Below are 21,326 nucleotides of genomic sequence, written 5' to 3'. Positions count from 1 at the left end.
AGCAGGAGGATGTTTGTCACAGGTCCCCTGATGCTGTGCAGATTTCTTTCTTTTTTTATATTTTATTAGTTGTTGTTGGACCTTTATTTTTATGCAGTGCTGAGGATTGAACCCAGTGCCTCACACATGCTAGGTGAGTGCTCTACCACAGAGCCTCAACAGTAGCCTGAGTGTAGATTTCTTGGTTGGCCAGTGAAAATCCCCATGTCTCATGGAGACACACATTTGCCAAAGACATGGCCCCACCCACCTTTTTTCTGCTCCTCACCTCTTTCCCACCTAGCTCTTCAGCCACATTATTTCCTACCTTATGGTCTAGAATTCTTGCCCAAGAGCATCAGATGCCCCTCTGAATCCCCAGTTTGGATTGGACGATTCACTGACGACAGCTGCACAGGGTGCCAGGGTAGGCTCTCCCTGACTTCCAGGAACTCCCTTGGGCAGGGAAAGGGATCTCCAGGAGACATGGGGAGACTTTCACTGGACTACCAAGAAATCTGTACAGCATCAGGGGACCTATGATACACATTCTCTTACTTCCTTGGCAGGACATCTGTCTTCTCCCTGAATTTACAGTTTTCATACTGGGGAGGGCTTATGTGTCTTCACATGTGAAAGAAGCAAATCCTGAGTGAACTCATTTCCTCTTTCATTGGTACGAGAACACTGAGTCTGGATTCCTTCAGATTCCTGGCAAGGTGTGAGGGCTGTTGGCTCTCTTCTGCTCCATCCAGGAGGGCTTTGCAACAAAGGTAGGACAAATTTCCTGCCCAGATTCTTGGCCTCAGGAGACTATTAGGCCCAGAATGACCCCCACCCCTCAAGGGGAAACAGCTTGAATAGATTTGGTGGGAGGTTTCTCTCCTGCAAAAAGAAGGCCTAGAAGCAGGAGGAGGTGTAGAATTGGATGCAGTCTATGGAGGGCAGGTGGACCAATGGCAGAGTACCATGAAGGCCGCGTGGGGCTCCAGGAAGAGCCTGCCCAGCAGTGGGGTCAGGGAATCCTGGCAGTGGGTATGGCCTGGTGAAAGCCATCCACCAGTTATGCATAAAGCAGTTTCCTAAATTCAGTGGAACTTGAACTGGATGACACTAAAAGATCCTAGTCACTAGGCTTCAGAACTTCCTTTCAATAATTATTAAAATAAGATGGTTGGGCTGGAATTACTTATTTATGCAACCTGAAATGCACCTGCTTCCATGCTCAGGGATAAAAGATATCCCCTGGGGGGCTGGGATTGTGGCTCAGTGGCAGGGCACTCGCCTAGCATGCATGAGGCACTGGGTTCGATCCTCAGCACCACATAAATATAAAATAAAAGATATTGTGTCTACCTAAAACTAAAAAATAAATATTTTTTTAAAAAGATATCCCTTGACTGAGAGTCCAAACTCCAGAAAGCGAGGAATTGGTTTCAGTGCAGTGACCAGTGCCTTGAGGCAGGGAAGAAATGGCAAACACTGGGGAAGAGAGGATCCCCAACATGCCTTCTCTTCTTTCTCAGCAGTAGGACCTACAAATTAAAACTGAAATATGTGGCCCAAAATGAAGACCACATCTCCCAACTTCCTTGCTGCAGGATGAACCTATATTGCTAGGCTCTGTTCAACGGGACATAAGTACAAAATAAGTGTAATTTCTATGAAGTGCTCTAAGAGAGAAAATTTGCCTTTCTCCCCATACCAGCAGGAATGTATAACTTGAATAGCCATCTTGAACTTTGAGATGGCAAACTGTGTGTTACAAATGATGAAGCATAAACAGGAGCCTGGTTCCTTGGTGATAATGAACCTTCTTATTTAGGCTACTATTATTTGAGGTTTTTCTACACTCACAGCTAAACCTAAAATTACCTTTAAAAGAAGCCACTGCTTAACACCACTGAACTGAACACATAACTGGGTGTATAGTTCAGTAGTGGCTAGCATGCATGAGGCCCTGGATTCAATCTCTGGTACTGGAAAAAAAAAAAAATAGCTACTTGAACTATACACTTAAAAGTGGGTAAGATGTTCTACTACAAAATAAATTAATTAATAAATTTAGAAAAAAAGTGGGTAAGATGGCAGATTTTGATTGAAAAAAGGAAGCCTAAAGTCAGATTCCTGGAGACAAAATGCAGAATGAAAGTTGCCAGCTGGGGATGTGGCTCAAGTGGTAGCACACTTGCCTGGCATGTACGTGGTGCTGGGTTCGATCCTCAGCACCACATACAAATAAAGATGTTGTGTCCGCCGAAAACTAAAAAATAGATAAAAAAAAAAAAAAGAAAGAAAGAAAGAAAGTTGCCAGGGGTTGAGACGGAACAGAAATGGGGAGTTATAGGGTTCTGTGGATGAACTGTGGTGATGTAATATAACAATGTGAATGTATTTAACACTGCTATACTTTATTTTTAAAGAGAGTTGAGATGGCAAAATTTTTGTTAAATATGTTTTATACAATTAAAAACTATACAAAATAAACAGAAACTCACCTTGAAGAGGACAGTGGAACTCTGGGCACTAGTGGGACCATAGACTGAAACCTCTGAAACCAAAATGAGCCAAAATAAATTGTTCCCCTTTGTAGGCTGTTTATCTTATTTGGTTATCTTATTTTGTCACAGTGATGAAAAGCTGACTAACACACCCAATAGAATTTATTTTCCTAGTGTCATGCTGCACCCCTGTAACTCTAGCAACTTAGGGGTCTGAGGCCAGAAGGCTCTCTCAAGTTCAAGACCAGCTTGGGAAACGTAGTGAGACCCTGCCTCAAAAAAAAAAAAAAAAAATGTCTTTAAAAGAGCTGGAAGTGGGTTCAGTGGTAAAGTACTTGCCTAGCATGCACAAGGCCCTGGGTTCCACTCCCAGCACCTAAAAAAAAAAGTAGGGAATCTTATACTCTAGACTGGGAAATGGACATTAAGCAAGAAAACCAATAAATACATCCAGTAATTATAGATTCATGCTTTTTTTTGATTTGCATCTTTTTTAAATCTTTAATTAATCTATTTATTTTTCTGTGGTGCTGAGTAAGGATCAAACCCAGGGCCTCGCCCAGGCTAGAGGAACACTCTAGGCTATGCTCTACTGCTGAGCCATAACCCCAGCCCCCCCCCACCCATTTGCATTTTTAAAGACTACTTTTGCTTGTGAAGAAAGTGCTGTAGGAGTGTAAGAAAGGACACCAGCTAACTTGCTGCAGCAGTCCAGGCCAGAAATGATGAGAGCTTAGACTAGAGCTGGCCTCGGTAGCTGACAAGGCATGATGCAATCCTATTTTGAATATATTTTGAAATAGAACCAATAGGACTTACCTACAGATTTGATGTTGAAAAACAGATGACACTTTAGTTAGGGTAATCAAAGAGAGCCTGAGGGGCTGGCCTCTGAGCTGAGGCCTGAAAAAGAACAAAAAGCCAGCCACTAAGGACTGCTGGAGGCACAAGGTGGAGGGAACAGTCAGGGTCACTCAAGGCCTGAAGACAAGGAGGGGTCTGAGTTGTCATTAAAGAGGGAGACACTGCTGGGTACAGAAGCACATACCTGTGTCCCAGCCACTCAGGAGGCTGGGACTTGAGGATCACAAGTGCAAGGTCAGCCTGGGCAACACAGCAAGATCCTGTCTCAAAAATAAATAAATGGGACTGGGGTTGTGGCTCAGTGGCAGAGCACTTGCCTTGTATATGTGAGGCGCTGGGTTCAATCCTCAGCACCACATAAAAAATGAATAAATAAAATAAAGATATTGTGTCCATCTACAACTAAAAAAAATTATTTAAATAAATAAATAAATGGGCTGGGGATATAGCTCTGTGGTAGAATGTTTGCCTTGCATCTGCAGAGTTCTGGTTTCAATCCTCAGTACTGCAAAAAAGGAAAGAAAGAAAGAGAGAGAGAGAAAGAGAGAGAGAAAAAAAGAAAGAAAGAGAGAAAGAAAGAAAATAAATAAGGTAGAGAAAGAAAGAATAAAATAAGGAGGTAAAATAGCCAGATCCCACAGGGTCTTGGAGGTCATTAATGAAGAGTTTGAATTGTATTCTAAGAGCAACAGGAAAGTGTTAAAGGACTTGATCTACTCTTGGGATTAGAAGCTGCTTCTTGCTGCTATGTGGAAACAGACTGGAGAATAGCAAGAAGTCAGGAGGATGCTGCAGTAGTCCTAACAGAGATGTGGCAGCTCAGAACAATGTTGTAGTGGTAAAAACAAAGGGAAGTGGTAGCTTTGAGAGACACAGAGCTAAAACAGAGGACTGGTGAAATCTGAGTAAGGTCCAAGTATTATATCAGCATTAGTTCCCACCTTAGCTAGTGCACGGCAGCTGATCAAGATGTTACCACTAGAGAAATGGGTAAGGAATACAGGAGGCCTTGAAACTGTTCAAGGGTACAAACAGGACCTCCTGCACTATTTTTGTAATTCCTTATAAATCTGTAATTATTTAAAAATTTTTAAAATATAATTCTTAACAAAATCCCCCCAAAATGGCAAATATTCACTCCATAGGGAAAAATGATAACCATAGCCCATTACATGGTTTATCTGCAAATAATATTTATATAATCGTATTAATATAAATGCTTGCTAGAGCCTGAATGTTTGTATCCCTCCAAAATTCCTAGGTTAAAATCCTTAACCCCCAAGGTGACAGGATTTGAAGAGGGTACTCTTGAGAAGTTTCAGTGTTTGAATGTACCCCGAAAAAGTATGTGTTGGAAACTTAATCCCCAATTGTTGAATAGTATTAGGGGTGGGGCCTAATGCGAGGTGTTCAGGTCCCGAGGGCTCCATCCTCTTGTGTGGATTCATGCCAACTGTAGAAGGGATGGGAGGGTTCTTTTGCTCTCTTGCTCTCAACAGGCATACCTCCCTCTCTCCCTCACCATGTGATGCCTTCTGCCATGTCATGATACAGCACAAGAAGGTTCTCACTGGGCTGGAGTGTCCACCTAAAACTAAAAAATAAATTTAAAAAAAAGAGAAGGCCCTCACCAAATGTGGGCCCTCAATCTTCGACTTCCCAGACCATGAGAAACAAACTTCTATTGTTGATAAACTACCCTGTTCATGGAACTTTGTAATAGCAGCCTAAATGGACTAACACAGCATTAGGTAATGACTTTACTAAAAATTGTGATAAAACTATTTGGGAAGCAATGGAAAATGATAAGTGAATATATTTGGTTGTGGAAGAAATGGGCATATTAAAGTGTTAAACACCATTAAACACCACATTTTCCATAGTTGAAAGTCAATATATAATACTTAACACTAGACAATTAAGAAAAAACATACCTATGAAAATTTTAAGTAGAGAAATAAATAGCAAAAGAAATAGCTAATTAACTGGGAGTATGTTTTTTTTTTTTTAACATTTATTTTTTAGTTCTCGGTGGACACAACATCTTTGTTGGTATGTGGTGCTGAGGATCGAACCCGGGCCGCACGCATGCTAGGCGAGCGCGCTACCGCTTGAGCCACATCCCCAGCCCAGGGAGTATGTTTTGATGAGTGAGAATGTAAGATAAGGTCACAGATCACTTTTATATTCTTTTTTTTTCTACTTTTTATTTATTTATTTGGTACCAGATCAGGGGTGCTTAACCCCAGCCCTTCTTTATATTTTTTACTTTTGATACAGGGTCTTGATAAGTTGCCTAGGGCCTCCCTAAGCTGCTAGGGCTGACTTTAAACTTGTGATCCTGCCTCAGTGACCCAAATTGCTAGGGTTATAGGCATGTGCAACCAAGTCTAGCTAAATGTATTAATTTTCTAAACAATCAAAATCAAAAATATTTGGAGAAATATATTAAAGTTCTCCCCCCCACACATACATACACACACACACAAAAAAAAAAAAAAAACCAGGACTTGCTTATTGGAAGTTGGGGAGAGGGGGTTAAGAGTAGTGAGACAGAATCTAGGATCTAGATGGAATCTGGTATCCCCTGTGTGTTTGCTTAAATATGAGAGAGCAATGATGTATCTGTTGAGAGAGAACAGACTGGAGGATGTGGAAGTGGAGAGCTGGATGTATTAAGTCTGAATCGCCACTAGACTTCTACACAGAGCTATCAAAAGACAGTGGGGCTGGGATGCAGCTCCACTGCAGAGCATTCGCTCAGTATGTACAAGATCCTGGGTTTAATCCCTAGCAATGCAAAAAGAAAAAAAAAAAGCAACCTAGAGGACATGGCTCTAATGGTGTATGGCTCACATCTGTAATTTCAGCTACTCAGGAGACTGAGGCAGAGGATTGCAAGTTCAAGGCCAGCCTCAACAACTTAGCAAGACCCTGTCTTTTAAAAACCGGTCATGGATATAACTCAGTGGTAGCACACCCTTGGATTCAATCCTAGTACCCACGCCCCCAAACAAGAAGACAGCTGGATGCATTAATTTAAAAAATAATAACAGAAGAGTGATGGTGGAGTAGAGCAAGTAGATGGGGGAGGAGGAGGGGAGGAAATGAAAGATACTGGAAATGAAAAAAAAGAACATATACACACAATATATACTTGTTTGCCAATCACTATGTATGGTTAATAATTTATATGTGGCCATATAAATTATTTATTTAATACTAAATAGTATTTAAAAAAAATGACTTCTACTCCCCAAAAAGAAGACAGACTATATCCCAGTCCTGAGCACAGATCAGAGGTCAAAGTTAAAGGTAATATCTAGCAGAAGAGAGCATTTGTACAGTCAGCATTGACTATAGGACAAAGAAGAGGGTGCAGGAAAACACTTCAGAAAAATAATTCTTCAAATGATTCTAGAATTCTAAGCCTAGAATTTGAAGTTGTCGAAGTTTTAGGTTTCAGCAAGAGAAGGAAAGGAGATGGAAGAGCAGCAGTGAGAAAAGAGAAAAGCCAGGGGCCTACGGAGCCGGAGAAGGGAGAGATTTTGGGGGAAAAAAAATGTTCAACCAAGTCAACTACTGTTAAGAACTCAAGTAAGATGAGGACCAAGTTGTTGGTCACTGTAGTAGCAATCCGTGAAAGATGGCCCCCTAAATCAACTGCACTCTTGTGTAATCCCTTCCCACTGAGTCGCACGTGCACTGTATCTTGCTTATGCCCAAGAGTTTGTGGGGAAGTGAAGCTGCATGACTACATGATTAGGATGAGATGGGGTCATGAGGTGGGACCCCAGGATGGCATGCTCTCTCACCATGTGTGGGCCTCTGTCGTGTCATGAAGCTGCAAGAAGGGCCACATCAGATGCCAACACTCACTCTTGAGAAGACTTGCTTCCAGCGGGTTCCCCTAGAAAGCCCTGAGACACTCCCTCTTAGAACCCAGCTGCCATTCTGAGACGTGCAAGTTACGCAGAGTACGCACGGAGGCCCTCCAGTCACCAGCACCGGCTAAGCTCCCAGCCAACAGCCAGGGTCAACTGCCAGCCATGTGTGAACTGCCTTGGACTTCCAGCAAGGCTGAGCCTTCAGATGACTCCAGTTCCAGTCACTGATTGCAATCTCACAAGAAAGAGACCCAAGTGAGAATTTCCCAGCTGAGCCCAGCCAACCACAGAAGAATGAGACACAACAATAAATTGTTTTTTAAAGACACTAAATTTATGCAGGGATGATAACTGGCAGAGCAGTTCAATGGAGTGGTGGTAACAGAAGCCAGATTGGAGTGGGTGCATGAGACTGAATGGCTAATGTAGACTTTTATTCAGGAAGTGTGGCTGTGGCTGATGTGGGAGGTAGAGTCCAGGAGCATTTGCTTCGTTTTTTTTCTTTTCTTTTCTTTTAAATTTTGAGACAGGGCCTCACTAAGTTGTCCAGGTTGGCCTCTAACTTGTGATCCTTCTGTCTCAGCCTCCTGAGTGGTTGGGATTATAGGAGTGCACCTCTGCACCCATCTTCATTTGTTTCTAAGACAGGCAGTACTAGAGCATGGCTGTGTGTTGCTGCTGAGGTTGTGGAGACAGGGAAAGGCTAAGGAAGGAGAAAGAGAAGAACATGAAAAATGGGAGTCATTGGGAAAGCAAGAGAGGAGGGATCTAGAGTCAGGAAAAAAAACGACAAAATCGGTGTAGAAGGAGGAGGTTTGTGACTCAAAGTTTTGGGGCTTACTATGGTTTAAATGTGTCCCCCCAAAATTTCATTTTGTAAACTTAATCCCCAAATATGTTAGTGGTAATTGAAAGTGGGGGCTCTGAAGGTAGTAAGGAGTAGATAAGGTCATGAGAGTGGGACCCCATGATGGCATTGGTGGCTTTATAAGAAGCCACACTTGCTCTCTCACCCTAAGAGGGCCTCTGACATGTCATGATGCAGCCAGAAGGCCCTTCCCAGATGACAAGCAGATGCCGGCCCTATACACTTGGATCTCCCAGCCTCCAGAACCCAGAATCAAATCAATTTTTTTATTTCCTAGTTTGGAGAATTAAAGTCATAGCAACAGAAAACAGGAAAGGACAGGGCTTTGCATATGAGAAGCCACAATTTTCTCAAGGAAGTACATGAAAAGGTCATCAGCTGAACCATAGACACTAAAGAGATGGAGGGATGTGGGGGCATTTTGAAAAAAGGAAGTAATACTCCAAGCAGCATGGGCAAATGCTTATTTCCAGGAGTCAGAGAGATAGCTTCAAATCCTGGTTAAGTGACCTTAACCTCTCAAGGCTCAATGCTCCCAAAATTTTAAGGAAATAATAGAAACTCATCATATCAGAAAGTCATAGTGGTAGCAGCATTCTAAAAATAGCCTTCCATGATCACATACCCCTAACCCCTGGAGTCTGGGGATCAGATCTCATCTGATCCCCGTGCTTTCTAGTGTGTATGGCATACTTAAAAGGCGGGGATTATCTGGGTAGGCCTCATCCAATCACATGAGCCCTTAAAATCAGAGCCCTTTCTCTGGCCAGTGGTCTAGGAAAGATCAAAGCACAAAGGTGATTCAATGTGCCACAGCTGGCCACAGAAAGAATACTCCTAGCCACTAGGAGCAGACAACAGACCCAGCTGGCAGCTAGTGAGGAAACAGGGCCTTCACCCCTGCAGTCCTCAACTAGGTCCTGCCAACTACCTGAACAAACCTCCAGACAGGATCCAGCCCAGCTGGCACCTTGATTTTGGCCTTGTGAGCGCCTACCCAGAGAACCAGCTGAGCCCACCAGGATTTCTGACCTACAGACTGTGAGGCAACAAGTATTGTTTTTTTAAGCCACTACATTTCTGAGTATGTGATATGTGGCAATAGAAAGCTAAATTCAGTGGGAAAATAATCATAGCAGCCAGACATGATAGAAACACTGGGCAGCTCTATGTCCATCTGAGATTTGTCATTATAAATGTAGACCCTGTCTCAAAATTTTAAAATTAAATAAAAAGGGCTAGCTAGGGTATAGTATCTCTGGATTCAATCCCCAATACTGAAGGAGGTGAGGAGACCTTTTAGAGTCCAGACTGGGTAAGAATGTGAAATTGTTCTTGGGCAAGCAGATGACACATAGTGAGAAAGGGGGGGATCAGGGGCCTCGCAGGCTGAAAGGGAGACTGAAATCACTGAGAATGATGAGGGAGAAGGGTGGAAAGATACCATGTGCCCACAATTGACAGCCACAAGTAAGGCTGGTTGTAGCATGACCAGATGCCAGGAGCTTCAGACAGCATGGGGCTTAAAAGAAGGAGAGGAGCTGGGTGTGTTGGGGCTCATCTGTAATTTCAGCAACTTGGGAGGCTGAGGCAGGAGGATCTCAAGTTCAAGACCAGCCTCAGCAACTCTGCAAGTCCCTATCTCAAAAAAAAAAAAATTAAAAGGGCTGGGGATGTAGCTCAGTGGTAAACCAAGGTCATCAGAAGGACCTTAAGGTCCTCCAAGGCAAGCCCATCAATTCCTCATCTCTTTGGCCTCATCTTCCACTCTCTTCCTCCCCACTCCATCCCCATGCCCCCTCCCCCTCTATCTCTATCTCTACTTGTTCCAAACATCTAGGTCCCAGTGTTTGAGGATTGGCCCCAAGTTGCTGTGAGACTGAATAAGAGAGCAGACAGATCCAGGACTGCACAGAACCAATTTATTGGGGGATTTACTGACAGAGGCTGGTTCTGAGAAGCATCAAGATCAGTTGGATTCTCACTATTTGGGTCAGCAAGTGGGTCATATTTAACAGGACAAAAGTAACTGGATGTAATGTACCTGGTTTCTCTCTTTTTTTTTTCCTTTTTAATGGTACATCATAACTATACATAATGGTGAGATTGTTACATATTCATATAGACACACAAAATAACAGGAGTTTTTTTCTTTTTTCTTTATTTTATTTTTTGGTAGATGTGGGGATTGAAACCAGGGGCTCTCTATCACTGAACTATATACTCCAGCTTATTCATTCATTCATTCATTTTTGAGACAGGGTCTCACTAAGTTGCAGAGGCTGGCCTCAAATTTGCAATCTTCCTGCCTCAGCCTCCCAATTAGCCAGGATTCTAGGTAGGCACCATCATGCCTCTCAAGATTTCTTTTAAGATAATACCAAAGAGTCAGGCATATCCCTGGAGCCAGAGTCCTATTGTAAAGCCCCACATGTGACCCTAATGGTTTCATCTATTTATGGTCTGCTGGGAAACTACAAGGGAAACCAGCTAGAGTTACTCAGGGGCAATCCCAGCAGTTATGACTCAGGATGGCTGCAGTCATGTCAAGCTGTATCCAACATACAACAATCTTGTTCTTCCTCAAAAGTTGCAGGTAGCTCCCACCTCAGGACCTTTGCATTTACTGTCCCCTCTACCTAGAGCAGTCTTTCTCCAGATGGTTCATTCTTCACTTTCTTCAGACCACTCAAATGTCACCTTCTCATTGGGCATCTCAGACCACCCTCTACACACTCCATATCCCCCTCTCTGCTTGACTGGCCTCCTAAGCCCTTAGTGCCAACTAGCACACTATCTTGTTTTAATATTTATTTATTTATTTTTAGGTATAGATGGACACAACACAATGCCTTTACTTTTATGTGGTGCTGAGGATCGAACCCAGGTCCCACCCGTGCCAGGCGAGCGCTCCACCACTGAGCCACAATCCCAGCCCCTAGCACACTATATTACTTTTTGGTTATTGCCCTCCTTCTTCTACTAGAATGTAAGCTCCTTGAGGGCAGGGATTGTGCCTGTTCTGTTCATTCCTGTATCCCCTGGTTCACCTACCTGTAAAATGAAGCAGTGGAATGAGGGCCCCAAGGAAACAAAGATTTGAGACCCAGAAGGGACTCTCTTGGGCCAGAAGAGAGACAGCTCTTTCACTACTGCTGGAGCAGATGGATTCAAATGTGTTTATAGGTAGAAATGTAAGTATTCCCCTCCTGGTTGCCTCTAATTTCTTTGGGAAATACAAGAGAAAGACCTTGAGGGTTGTGGTGACTGGTGACATCCACTCTTAGAGAAAGGAGGAGCTAAGGGCACTGGGAAGGATGGACAGTCCAAGTGAAGATGAAAACCTGGATTTGCCTGGACACCAGCTTAGCTGGTAGGGTGGTTTTGTATTCCAGCCTGCAGGAGATGTGGGAGGCTATATACTAAGAAGGGAAGCAGCAAAAATTCAAATTTTGTCTTAGCTTTTTCTTAAAAGTTCAAAGAAAATTCTTTCCACTGACTGGGTGCCTCCGTTTACCCCATCTGAGCAGCCATCACTAACCCCTGGTCCCCTGGAAGTGAAACTTACCAGAGGAAAAGAACAAGTGTGGCGGTGCAGGACTGTAATCCTAGCGACCTGGGAGACTGAGGTAGGAGGATTACAAGTTCAAAGCCAATCTCAGCAATTTAGCGAGGCCCTTAGCAATTTAGAGACCCTGACTATAAATTAAAATATAAAAAGGACTGGGGATGTGGCTCAGTAGTTAAGCGCCCTGTAGGTTCAATCCCCGATACAAAAAAGGCGAGGGTGGGGGTAGATAGTAGAGGAAAAGAGAAGAGGATCAAGATCAGGACCTCCCTCAGCCCGGATGGGAAGAAACAGAGAACAAGAAGCCTTCTCTAAGATCTGAAAGTTGTTATGCCCCGGGGCTCAAGTTCCAACCTTCTCCAGTGACCCCGCTTCTTTTCCAATACCTTCCACCTGCCACATCGTGTCACATTCCAGTCCACTTCTTTCCGTGCTCCACGCCCTCCAAACTGGCGTGCTTTTCCTCCACGTGGTTCTCTGTAGATATTGGTTGCCTGGGAGACCCTAGCCAGGCGGGGCTCTAGTGATGTCACAATAGGAACAAGCCAATAGCCTTGACGTTGGTCAGTGACGGGGGACGCGGGGTGTGGCTTTGCCGGCCCTGGCGCGATGAGGCGGCTGCCCGCTGGGTGGCGCCGATTTCCCGGGGAGGTCCTTTCTGGGCCCCCGGCGGAGGTGGGGGAGAGGCGGGCAGGAGCCGAGGCCAGGGAGCCCTCTGCGTCAGCTGCTGCTCGCTGCGCCGCGCCAGTGCCAGCCAGGACTCACCCGCAGCTCCATGCTTGTGCCCGGTTCGACTCGTCGTCCATCCTCGGAGAAGAGGCAGGTATGTGCCACCTGTCGGAGATCCGGGAAGAGGGATGTGGGGGTCACTGCCGGTTTGAAGCTCATAAAGTGAGGTGTCAACGATAGTCTGGGCAGAATGGACATTAGAAATGTAGGGCGAGGGCCAGCTGTGCGGGGGAGCTCCAGCTATGGGTCCCACTATGTAAGGGGGGCTGCCAGCTGACAGCCCAAGGTGCCAGGAAGAGCCATCTGTGCACAGATCAGTGTGTTCTAAGGAAATGCTGCTTCGGAGGGTCCAGGTCGCTGTGCCCAGTGTAATATGTGGCCCGAGAGTGATGCCTGGACGCTGACGACCCCCCTCCCCACGTGTGCGTGTAGCTCACTTACTACCTGCTCCTAAAGCTCCTGGGGGCTGTCTCCGGTCAGTTTGCCAAAGGGGGGAGGGGTTTTGGGGAGCGCAGCAGTTAAACGGAAGGAGAGATTTTCCACCAATCCCAAATCAGAAAGAGGCAACTTTGAAATTCTCCTAAATCCCAAACCAGAAGTGGGCATGTGGTGCTCCAGGCAAGTAACTTAACCAAGGGACACCCAAGCCAAACCATCCTTGCTCTCCTCTGAGGAGAGTCCTAGCTCTTAACCTGGATGCTTTTAAAACAGGGCTGAGTTGGAAAGTTGTAGGGGCTGCTCATCTCCCCAGGACCAAGCATGAGAACACCCCCCAAATCCACCCGCAAAGCCAGAGGAAAGGAGAGGATTGATGATCTAGTGTTGGGGCATTCCCCTGCTCTTTTGATGCTGTAGACAGATGCATGGTGACTGGAATGAGGACTGGAATGAGGGCGTCCTCTGAAGTGCATCATCAGGACCCAGGCTGAGTCAGTGGCCTGTGCTGAGACAGGGTGGAGGCACCAGCATGGGTCCTCCCAGTCCTCAGGGAGAGCCATCGAGAAACAGGAGACTCATCCTGAGAGCAGACAGGTGCACCAAGGCCAGAAAGGCCAAGAACCCTGCTCCTCCTTGTGACCCTGCCCAGCACAGCTCTGCGGCCCAGGAATCCCGAGCCCTCCAGCAGGTAGAGTGGAACCACTCCAGAGGGGCCAGAGAGTCTCCTAGCAGTCTGGGGGAAGCTACACTTGCTATATTTTTCTAGATAAATGGGGAGGGAACCCAAATGGGCTTGTCCTGTCTCACTTTGGTGGACTGGACATCTGGGAATATGACAACTGGCATTTGCCCTTCCCACTTTTGGGATGTGGGCCAGTTCAGAAAACCACAGGGCTATTCTCTGGCATTAAAACAGAGCACTCCCTGAGGGGCGGCCTGAGGCCTTTTTCTTCTAGGTTAGGGTCCTCTTCTAGGAAGGATCACCAACTGCTACTACTAATACTGCTGTTCACTAAAACAAGAAGTGGAAGTATTCAATACAATCATCGTTTTCTGAACTCTTACTATATGCCAGGAAATTTACAAATATTATTTTATTTCATCCTCACAACTTTGAGGTATACTATTATTATTGTTATTATTATATTTTATTAATCATGTTTTACAGACTAAATGAGATTCAGAAAGCTTAAGTGACTTGCTTACTGACTCAGATCCAATAGGGAGAAGAACTGGAATTCAGGCCTAGTCTTAGAAGTCTATCGTAAAAAAGTAGTGAACTGAAACCTGAGTACTGGTCTTGTCTGCCTCTAGCTGTCTGTGTGCCCTTGAGCTAGGTCTACTCCATCTCAAAATTCCAGGGGCTGTAACTAGCAGTAAGGCTTCTTCCTGTTCTCTAATTCTATGACTGACAGCTCCACAGAATCCAGCCTCTTCCTATTTTTGTCTCAATTTCCACCCCAGTCCTCTACCATCCAGTTTCCCCTTGAATTCCCCCACTGTTCCACTTTAAAATGCCTCCTCCCGAGAGTCTTAGTAGGACTCCTTGGCTGGCACCAGTCAAACCAAGCGGCCCATGAAGAGTGGGCATGCCACTGCCCCTTTAATTCTCCCGGGGCTTGGAATGCAAGTTGCCTTCTCTGGGAGGTCAGATAAGATACTATATATATCCAGCGTAACCTGAGCTCCGGATTACCCAGCCCGGAGTCAGACTCCAGCTTCTGGGCTCTCCACTGCGTTCTCTGCCCTCCCGGGGAGGAAGCCCCCAGGTCCCATCCAGTGCCCCTGGACACAGGTCAGTAGCGGCCCCTTTGGTGTCTGAGCTTTGCCTGGGCAGCTGTCCAGATGACAGACATGAATGAGTTTGGGGGAGCTCATGAGAGGCCACCGTTGGGCCTGGTGGGTGCAGTTGGCAAGACCAAAAGCTCCTCAGGAGGTGAGTAAAGAGGACAGCTAAAGTCCTAGAGGAGAGAGAGGAGGACAGAACTCTTCCCTGGGGAAGGGGCACCTGGAGAGTGCCTGGGCAGAAGTAGGTGCAAAAGAGAATGTAAGGACAACAATACTGTCTGGAGCCCATTTCTTTGCCTTTTCTTGGACCTGTAGATGCCCAAACCCAAGTCAAGAAGCACCCTATAGAGATGCTGCCCTGGGCCCACCCACTTATTCTCCACCAGTCAGGATGCTTGCCTTAATCTCCAATCTCTTTATCTCCCCTCCCACTGCCACCCCCTGGACTATTACCAGCAGCCAGAAAGATAGAGATGAATCCAAATTCCCTTGGATGACCCCTTACTATGGCAGATAAGCTAGTGGGTCCCTCGGTGCTAGCTCCTGATAAGGGAGAGCTGCTAGTGACAGGTTAGAGGAGGGGGTATAGGTTGAGGCTCCTGGGGCCTAGAAGTAGACAGTATGGGCACATAACTATGCCCCACCCCCATCCTCAACCTGCATCTTCCCCACCTTCCAGAATTGGATGCTTGTATCCAGACAGGGGAGCAGGGGACCAAAGCAGCCAGACTAAGAATCAGAGAGTGTAGGTGGAGGGAAACAGGGCCCCCGTCTCACCCCCCTTAGCCTTCAGGGTCAGCACATTCTGATGCGGTTAGCAAGCAGCTTTCGGAAGCTCTGAGGTCATCACCACCACGGAGGCTCCCGAGCACCCAGCAAGACTAACTAGAACTCCTCACTCACCTGCTCTGATCACCTGGGTAGGAAGGAAGAGACTTAACCCTGTTTAGGTGTGACCCTGAAGCTACTTGGGGCTCTGTGGCCAGGAAGCCAACATATCTTCACTCCAGAGAGCCAAGCAGATCTGGGCAAGTGAAGATTGCTGGGATGTGGGGCATCACCCATCTCCTGCCCCCAGGGCCAGGAGTGCCTGGGATTCTTGGGGAGCAAGTCCCTCCCCTGGCTGGGCAGGTTAGGGAGCCCTTCACGTGAGCTACAGGAAATGACAGTGGCTGACGCAAGGAGATGGCTGCCCCAAGGGGACAGGGCTCATTAACCCCTTATTCACCTAGCATAGGTACCTTGGGGAGTGGGCTGAACGGCAGTCAGATTAGGAGACTGGGGGACATGTTCAAACAGCCAGGGGGCCAAGGACCTTGAGCCGGGGTAGATGCTGGTGCCAGGGGACACATAGAAATTTGGCACCATGAGTGAAATGGAGGCCTCCTAGACCATCTCATGGCCAATCAGTATTATTCTGGGGCTCAGGTTGCACCTGGCTTCATTTTCATTCGCCTGCAGGAAAAAATACAGAGGGCTGCTCCTGTGAGAGTTGGTAACCCCCATTCTGTTGCTGGAGAGTGGACACCCAGATCCTACAGTGGTCCTCTCCCCACGCCCACCTCACAGGTCCCTAGCCCTACCTCAGCCCAAGAAAGTATCAAGTGGGGGTCTCGGCTTCAGGGTCCTAACCCGACTCTGTGACTGCTCCAGCAAGGCTCTGGGACGGCCACATCACTCCAGGGATCTTAGTTTCCTTGTCAGCAAATGAGTATCGTAACAACACCTCTTGCTATTACGTAGCCGGAGGACCACGTCAACACTGTGCCCCAAGTCTTAATGCCATTTTAAGCTTTAATACCTTCACAAATATAATGCTAAAAACTTCATTTGAAAGTTTCACTTATTAAATTTCTTGTACATTTATTTTTGAATTGTGAATAAATTCTTAATTTTTTAATAATTTGACCTTTCCAACAATGTTTGTAAGTGTGAGGCAGCCCTCTGTTTGAAAAAGTTCAGCTCACCCCTGCACTGAGACTTCTGGGGTTCTGCTGATAAGAACGCTCAGAAGGCAGCGGGACGCATGGTGAGGGCCGCATGTGTTGGTATAGGGCTGCCGAGAAGGTGAAATCAGAAACTGCAATATGAAGTCCTCAGTGTACTTGGTGCCTGGTCCATAGGTGTAGAGCACCAGCTGGCCAGGTGACAGCTGCTTGGATCAGATGTCCCCTACAGGAAGCTGAGTTCCACTGTGCAGAGGAATGCTAGTGCACCTCTCAAGAGGGGTAAACTGATCAAAGTGATAGGGAATCTCAGAGAAAGGAAGAGCTGGGAACCTTGGAAAAGAGGGCATCAAGGAGGAGTGTGGGTATGGGACTGCCCCTGTTGTCCAAGGTGGCGGGCACCTGGGGAGGTGCTGCCTGAAGCCGCATGCCTATACTTGCCAGCTCTGGGTAAACAGTGAAAGGAGCTGGGCAGCAGGGGCCCCACACTGGGTAGGGAGGAGTACGGGGGATCCCAGCCAATCGGCTGGCCTCCCGCTGCCCCATGAAAGGGCCATTCAGTCCAGGCTGTTCCTGTGGCAACAGGGAAACTCGCAGCCATGTGAGTGCCCGCTCTGTCCCTGTCTTGCGCAGCAAGGCCACCACCAGGGCCCCAGCCCAAGCTCCCGCCCATGGTGCATTCTGCAGCCTCCAGGGACAGCAGTGCCAGGTAATGTCAACCCAAGCTGTCTTATCACATGGAAAGCGCTGGGACTCTTCTGAAGAATGAGACTTGGGTTTGGTGAGGGTAGGGGGATGTGTTCAAGCCCCAGTAAGGACCCTCTCCCTAGACATGAGAACTGTTCGACAGATATCAGAGCTGAGTGGCAGCTTCTAGGGGGTGTTAGTGATGGCATGTCTCCCAGGTTGCTGGGGGAGGGCGGAGGCCTGGCAGTTGCCTGCCAGATTAGAGAAGTCAGGAGAGCCAGGATCTGGGATCCCTCCTGGGATTCTTTGGGATAGAAGGTATGGCTCCACCTCCATATCCGCCCCCCCCCCTTCCAGGGCTGCCTGTTCCTATCTGCTGTACCTTGTTTGGCCCAGTACTTCTGCGTCATCAGCAGGGCTGGAGAGGTCATGGGCTTAAGGCACTGCCGCAGAATACCAATTCCCCCGGGAGTGTTGGGGAGGGGAGGGTGAGCTGTTAAAGACTAGCCATGAGCTCATGCCCTGGAGGTGAGGGAATATCTGATTGGTGGCAGGGTGTCCAGAGCCCAGCTCCAGAGACCTGGAGTCTCTTTGACTTTGCATTATTGATGGAGTTCTCCAAAGTGAAACAGCAGGTCTGGTCCTCTGCCCTCACTCCTGAGCCTCTGTCTCTCCCATCATTTCCCTGGATGAGATGGTCCCCCAGTTACTTTTTCCTAGATAAGAGTGAAAGTTGTGCTGGAGGTGGGAGCCAGGGGACAAGGGAGAGTACATGAAAGGTAGCATGGGTTTTGTGGGCCAAGCAAGTAAGGGCAGAGAGTAAGGTGGATGGGCCTTCCTGAGGCCAGCCTGGAATTAAAACTGCTGGAAACATCTAGCAGAGTGATTTTCTGGGTCCTACATGGAAGTCACCACTTGCTCATCTCCCACTCCTACACCTATCCCAAGTCTTGCATGGATTGGATTTCTAGAGATTTCTGCCAAGCTTTAAGCATTTGGGGCTTGGCACCAGGTCCTCTCTGCTCTAATGAGCTGGGTTGCTGGTCTAACGCAGGCAGGCTGTGGGCTGCCTGAGCCAGTGTCTGTTCAACAACTAGGTGTCTGCCCACTGCCCACTAATCTCTCTGGGGGCTGCAGGAGGAAGCCTGGTGCCTAGGCTGAGGTCAGGAGCCAGCCAGGCTGGGAGATGGCCAGTCCTGACATTATTATTATAGGGAAGAGCCAGGCTGCCTGGCAGGGGCTGGGAGAGGAGATAATAACCAGTCATTGTTAGGGGCTTTCACGTGTTATTATCTCATTTATTCCTCACAACAACCCTGTGAGATAGGAATCATGATGATAATCATTATACTCATTTACAGGTGAAGAAATTGGGCTCAAAGAGGTTAAAAGAGTAGTAAAAAAACTGCCCAGCTAGTCTGTCATGGGGAATCAAAGCTGGCCCCTCACACACACTACCTTGAGAGTCTTAGAAAGGTCTTCATCCCCACACCAAGGGAACTCCCCAAGAGCCCCTGAGGATCCTTGAGGAAAGGGGCGTGAGCCTACTTGCTCCTCTCTCTGAAGCATTCCTGCCACTCCTGCTAAAGTGGAGATGAAGCCTGCATGCTGGGGTGATGGTGGCACTATAGGTATCCCCAGCTGAGCCTAACTTTGAAGGGGGAGAAAAATGGAAAGAATGCTGGGTCACATGCTAAAAGACATGGATTCCAATCCTGACTTTGCCAGAGTGTGGCCTTGATCAAACTAACATCATTTTTCCTATCTGTCCAACAGAGAAGTTAAAATGCATGATCATTTAGGGACCTCCAAGCTCCACATTCTGTGATTTCTGTGTTCCTTCATCAGATCCACTGGCCAGGGAGGAGTGGTGTCACCTGCAGTGCAGGATTTTGGCCTCTAGGGGGCCCCTTTGCCCAAATCAAGTTTTAACAGGAGCAATTTAGCATCCTTGTTGGGAGGAGAATCCCTGGGAGGCCCTGAGGCCCTAACTCCACAGAAGGCTAAGCTCAGTAAAGAAGGTGGGTTTGGCCATAGCAGTATCCCCACTGCAGGACCAAGCAGCAGGTTTCCATTCTCAGGGAAGCACTCTGGGGTGCAGTGTGGAGACTGATGTCCAGTCCCTCTGCTGAATGCTCCCTCACCACCTCCCCTGCCCACTGATCCCCATCACTTCTTCTCAGGAGCCTTTTTTCCTTGTGAGAGATCTCACCCCATGATCTTCAGATCATCACAGCAGACAGTCTACAATGCCAAAGAGCTCCTGCTCATTACTTAAGTCAGAGGGCAGGAATCCATGGTGACTCTTGAAAAAAGTCCAGAGTTCTCAGTCAGGGGGTGGGAGTGGGATTTCTCCAGCTTCCAGACCTCACATAGCTATTAGATCTCAGTGGGCTACAGGCTAGACCCCGGGAAACCTAGCATTCCCAGCTCAGAAGTTTCTTCAGAATCTGAGCACAGGAACCAGATAGGATTTGGCTGGAGAAGGGTGTGTGGCTTAGAAGGTTGCAGAGGTGAGGACAGGATAGCAGATGCTGATTTCTTTTGTGAATGCATGAATGTTGGTGTGACTACAAGGGCACACCTGAATGTGTGTGTGCGTTTCTTGGCAGCCAGTAGCCTCTTGTGGACTGGATGGCCCAGTTAAGCCCTAACGTCCTGGTCTATCTGGGATAGATGGTAGGCACAACGGAGGGCCGGCACATGACAGGGCCCTTTGACAACTGCTTTCCTTGTCTTTCAGCCCATGAGGCTCCCAGACCCCACTGAGTGCCGCCCTGAAGGATGTCCCAGCTCTCCTCCACCCTGAAGCGCTACACAGAATCGGCCCGCTACACAGATGTCCCTTATGCCAAATCGGGCTATGGCACCTATACCCCCTCCTCCTATGGGGCCAACCTGGCCGCCTCCTTTCTGGAGAAGGAGAAGCTTGGTTTCAAGCCAAGCCCCCCCACGGGCTTCCTCCCCCGTCCCCGCACTTACGGCCCCTCCTCCATCCTGGACTATGACCGGGGACGCCCCCTGCTGAGACCTGACATCATCGGGGGTAGTAAACGAGCAGAGAGCCAGACCCGGGGCACTGAGCGGTCTTCAGGCAGTGGACTTAGTGGGGGCAGTGGATTCCCTTACGGAGTGACCAGCAACTCCCTCAGCTACCTGCCTGTGAATGCTCGTGACCAGGGGGTAACCTTGACCCAGAAGAAATCGAATAGCCAATCAGACCTGGCTCGGGATTTCTCCAGCCTCCGGACTTCAGATAGCTACCGGACCTCAGATGGCTACCGGATAGACCCCGGGAACCTAGGCCGCAGCCCTATGCTGGCCCGCACACGCAAGGAGCTCTGTGCCCTGCAGGGGCTCTACCAGGCAGCCAGCCGCTCGGAGTACCTGACGGACTACCTAGAGAACTATGGTCGCAAGGGCAGTGCACCTCAGGTGCTCACGCAAACCCCTTCCTCACGAGTCCCTGAAGTTCTCAGTCCCACCTTCCGACCCAGTGGCCGCTACACGCTGTGGGAGAAGAGCAAGGGCCAGGCCCCTGGGCCCAGCCGCTCCAGCTCACCAGTACGAGAGGCCTTGGTGAGTTTACCCTTGGGGACCCAGTGATGGGCTGGGGAGACAGCTGCTAATGCAGAAGAGCCAGGTTAAGGTCAGGATTCCCAACCTAACTGATGGTGGATGGCAAGCCTAGTGGAGACAGCATGTCTAGTGCCCTCCTGTCACACTGCCAGGGTAAGAGGGTTCCTGCTCTCCCAAGGACCTGTATGCTTAGAGGTGCTTCAGCATCACTCTCCAAATGACCTGGCTACTCCCCAAACACACACACACACACACACACACACACTGCTATTCTCCACCTATCCTGTTCCGGCCAAAATGCCAGGGAGCTAGATGCTGGAGCCTCCAGACTACCAGGGCTCCTTGTGGCAAACAGGTCCTGTCTGCTCTGGCTGCATCTCTCTTGTTCAGGCTTTACATCTGGGCCTAAGACACCAGAGGAAGAGGAAGTTTCCTCTGATGGACACTAATGGGCTAAGGCCCAGCATGTCTGGACACCAGGACTAAAGTACC

The 21,326-nt window shown here is 47.8% G+C and overlaps 1 protein-coding gene and 1 long non-coding RNA gene across 7 annotated transcripts in view; one reads left to right on the top strand and one right to left on the bottom strand.

Annotated features, from left to right (window-relative positions):
- Positions 1-10,007: 10,007 nt before the first annotated feature.
- LOC144377206 (uncharacterized) overlaps positions 10,008-21,326 on the bottom strand; it is an 18,543-nt gene continuing 7,224 nt past the window's right edge. The window contains exon 2 of the long non-coding RNA XR_013437940.1: positions 10,008-12,501. This is a non-coding gene — a long non-coding RNA (uncharacterized LOC144377206). The remainder of the gene's footprint in view (positions 12,502-21,326) is intronic.
- The window catches only part of Usp2 (ubiquitin specific peptidase 2), a 25,755-nt gene continuing 16,782 nt past the window's right edge, over positions 12,354-21,326 (top strand). For 4 of the 6 annotated variants that reach the window (XM_078047162.1, XM_013360004.4, XM_078047163.1 and 1 more), the window contains exons 1-2: positions 12,354-12,490; positions 19,999-20,834. In XM_078047162.1, the coding sequence (XP_077903288.1) occupies positions 20,040-20,834 (795 nt within the window). In that variant the 5' untranslated portion in view covers positions 12,354-12,490; positions 19,999-20,039. Of the gene's footprint in view, positions 12,491-14,522; positions 14,630-17,179; positions 17,278-19,998; positions 20,835-21,326 lie in introns of those variants that run through there. The other 2 variants (XM_013360003.4, XM_040285372.2) reach the window with 2 other exon arrangements.

Source organism: Ictidomys tridecemlineatus, chromosome 4 (assembly GCF_052094955.1).
Source record: "Ictidomys tridecemlineatus isolate mIctTri1 chromosome 4, mIctTri1.hap1, whole genome shotgun sequence".
Lineage (NCBI taxonomy): Eukaryota > Metazoa > Chordata > Mammalia > Rodentia > Sciuridae > Ictidomys > Ictidomys tridecemlineatus.
Note: the sequence above shows the minus strand (reverse complement) of the source record. Positions and strands in the feature narration are given on the sequence as shown.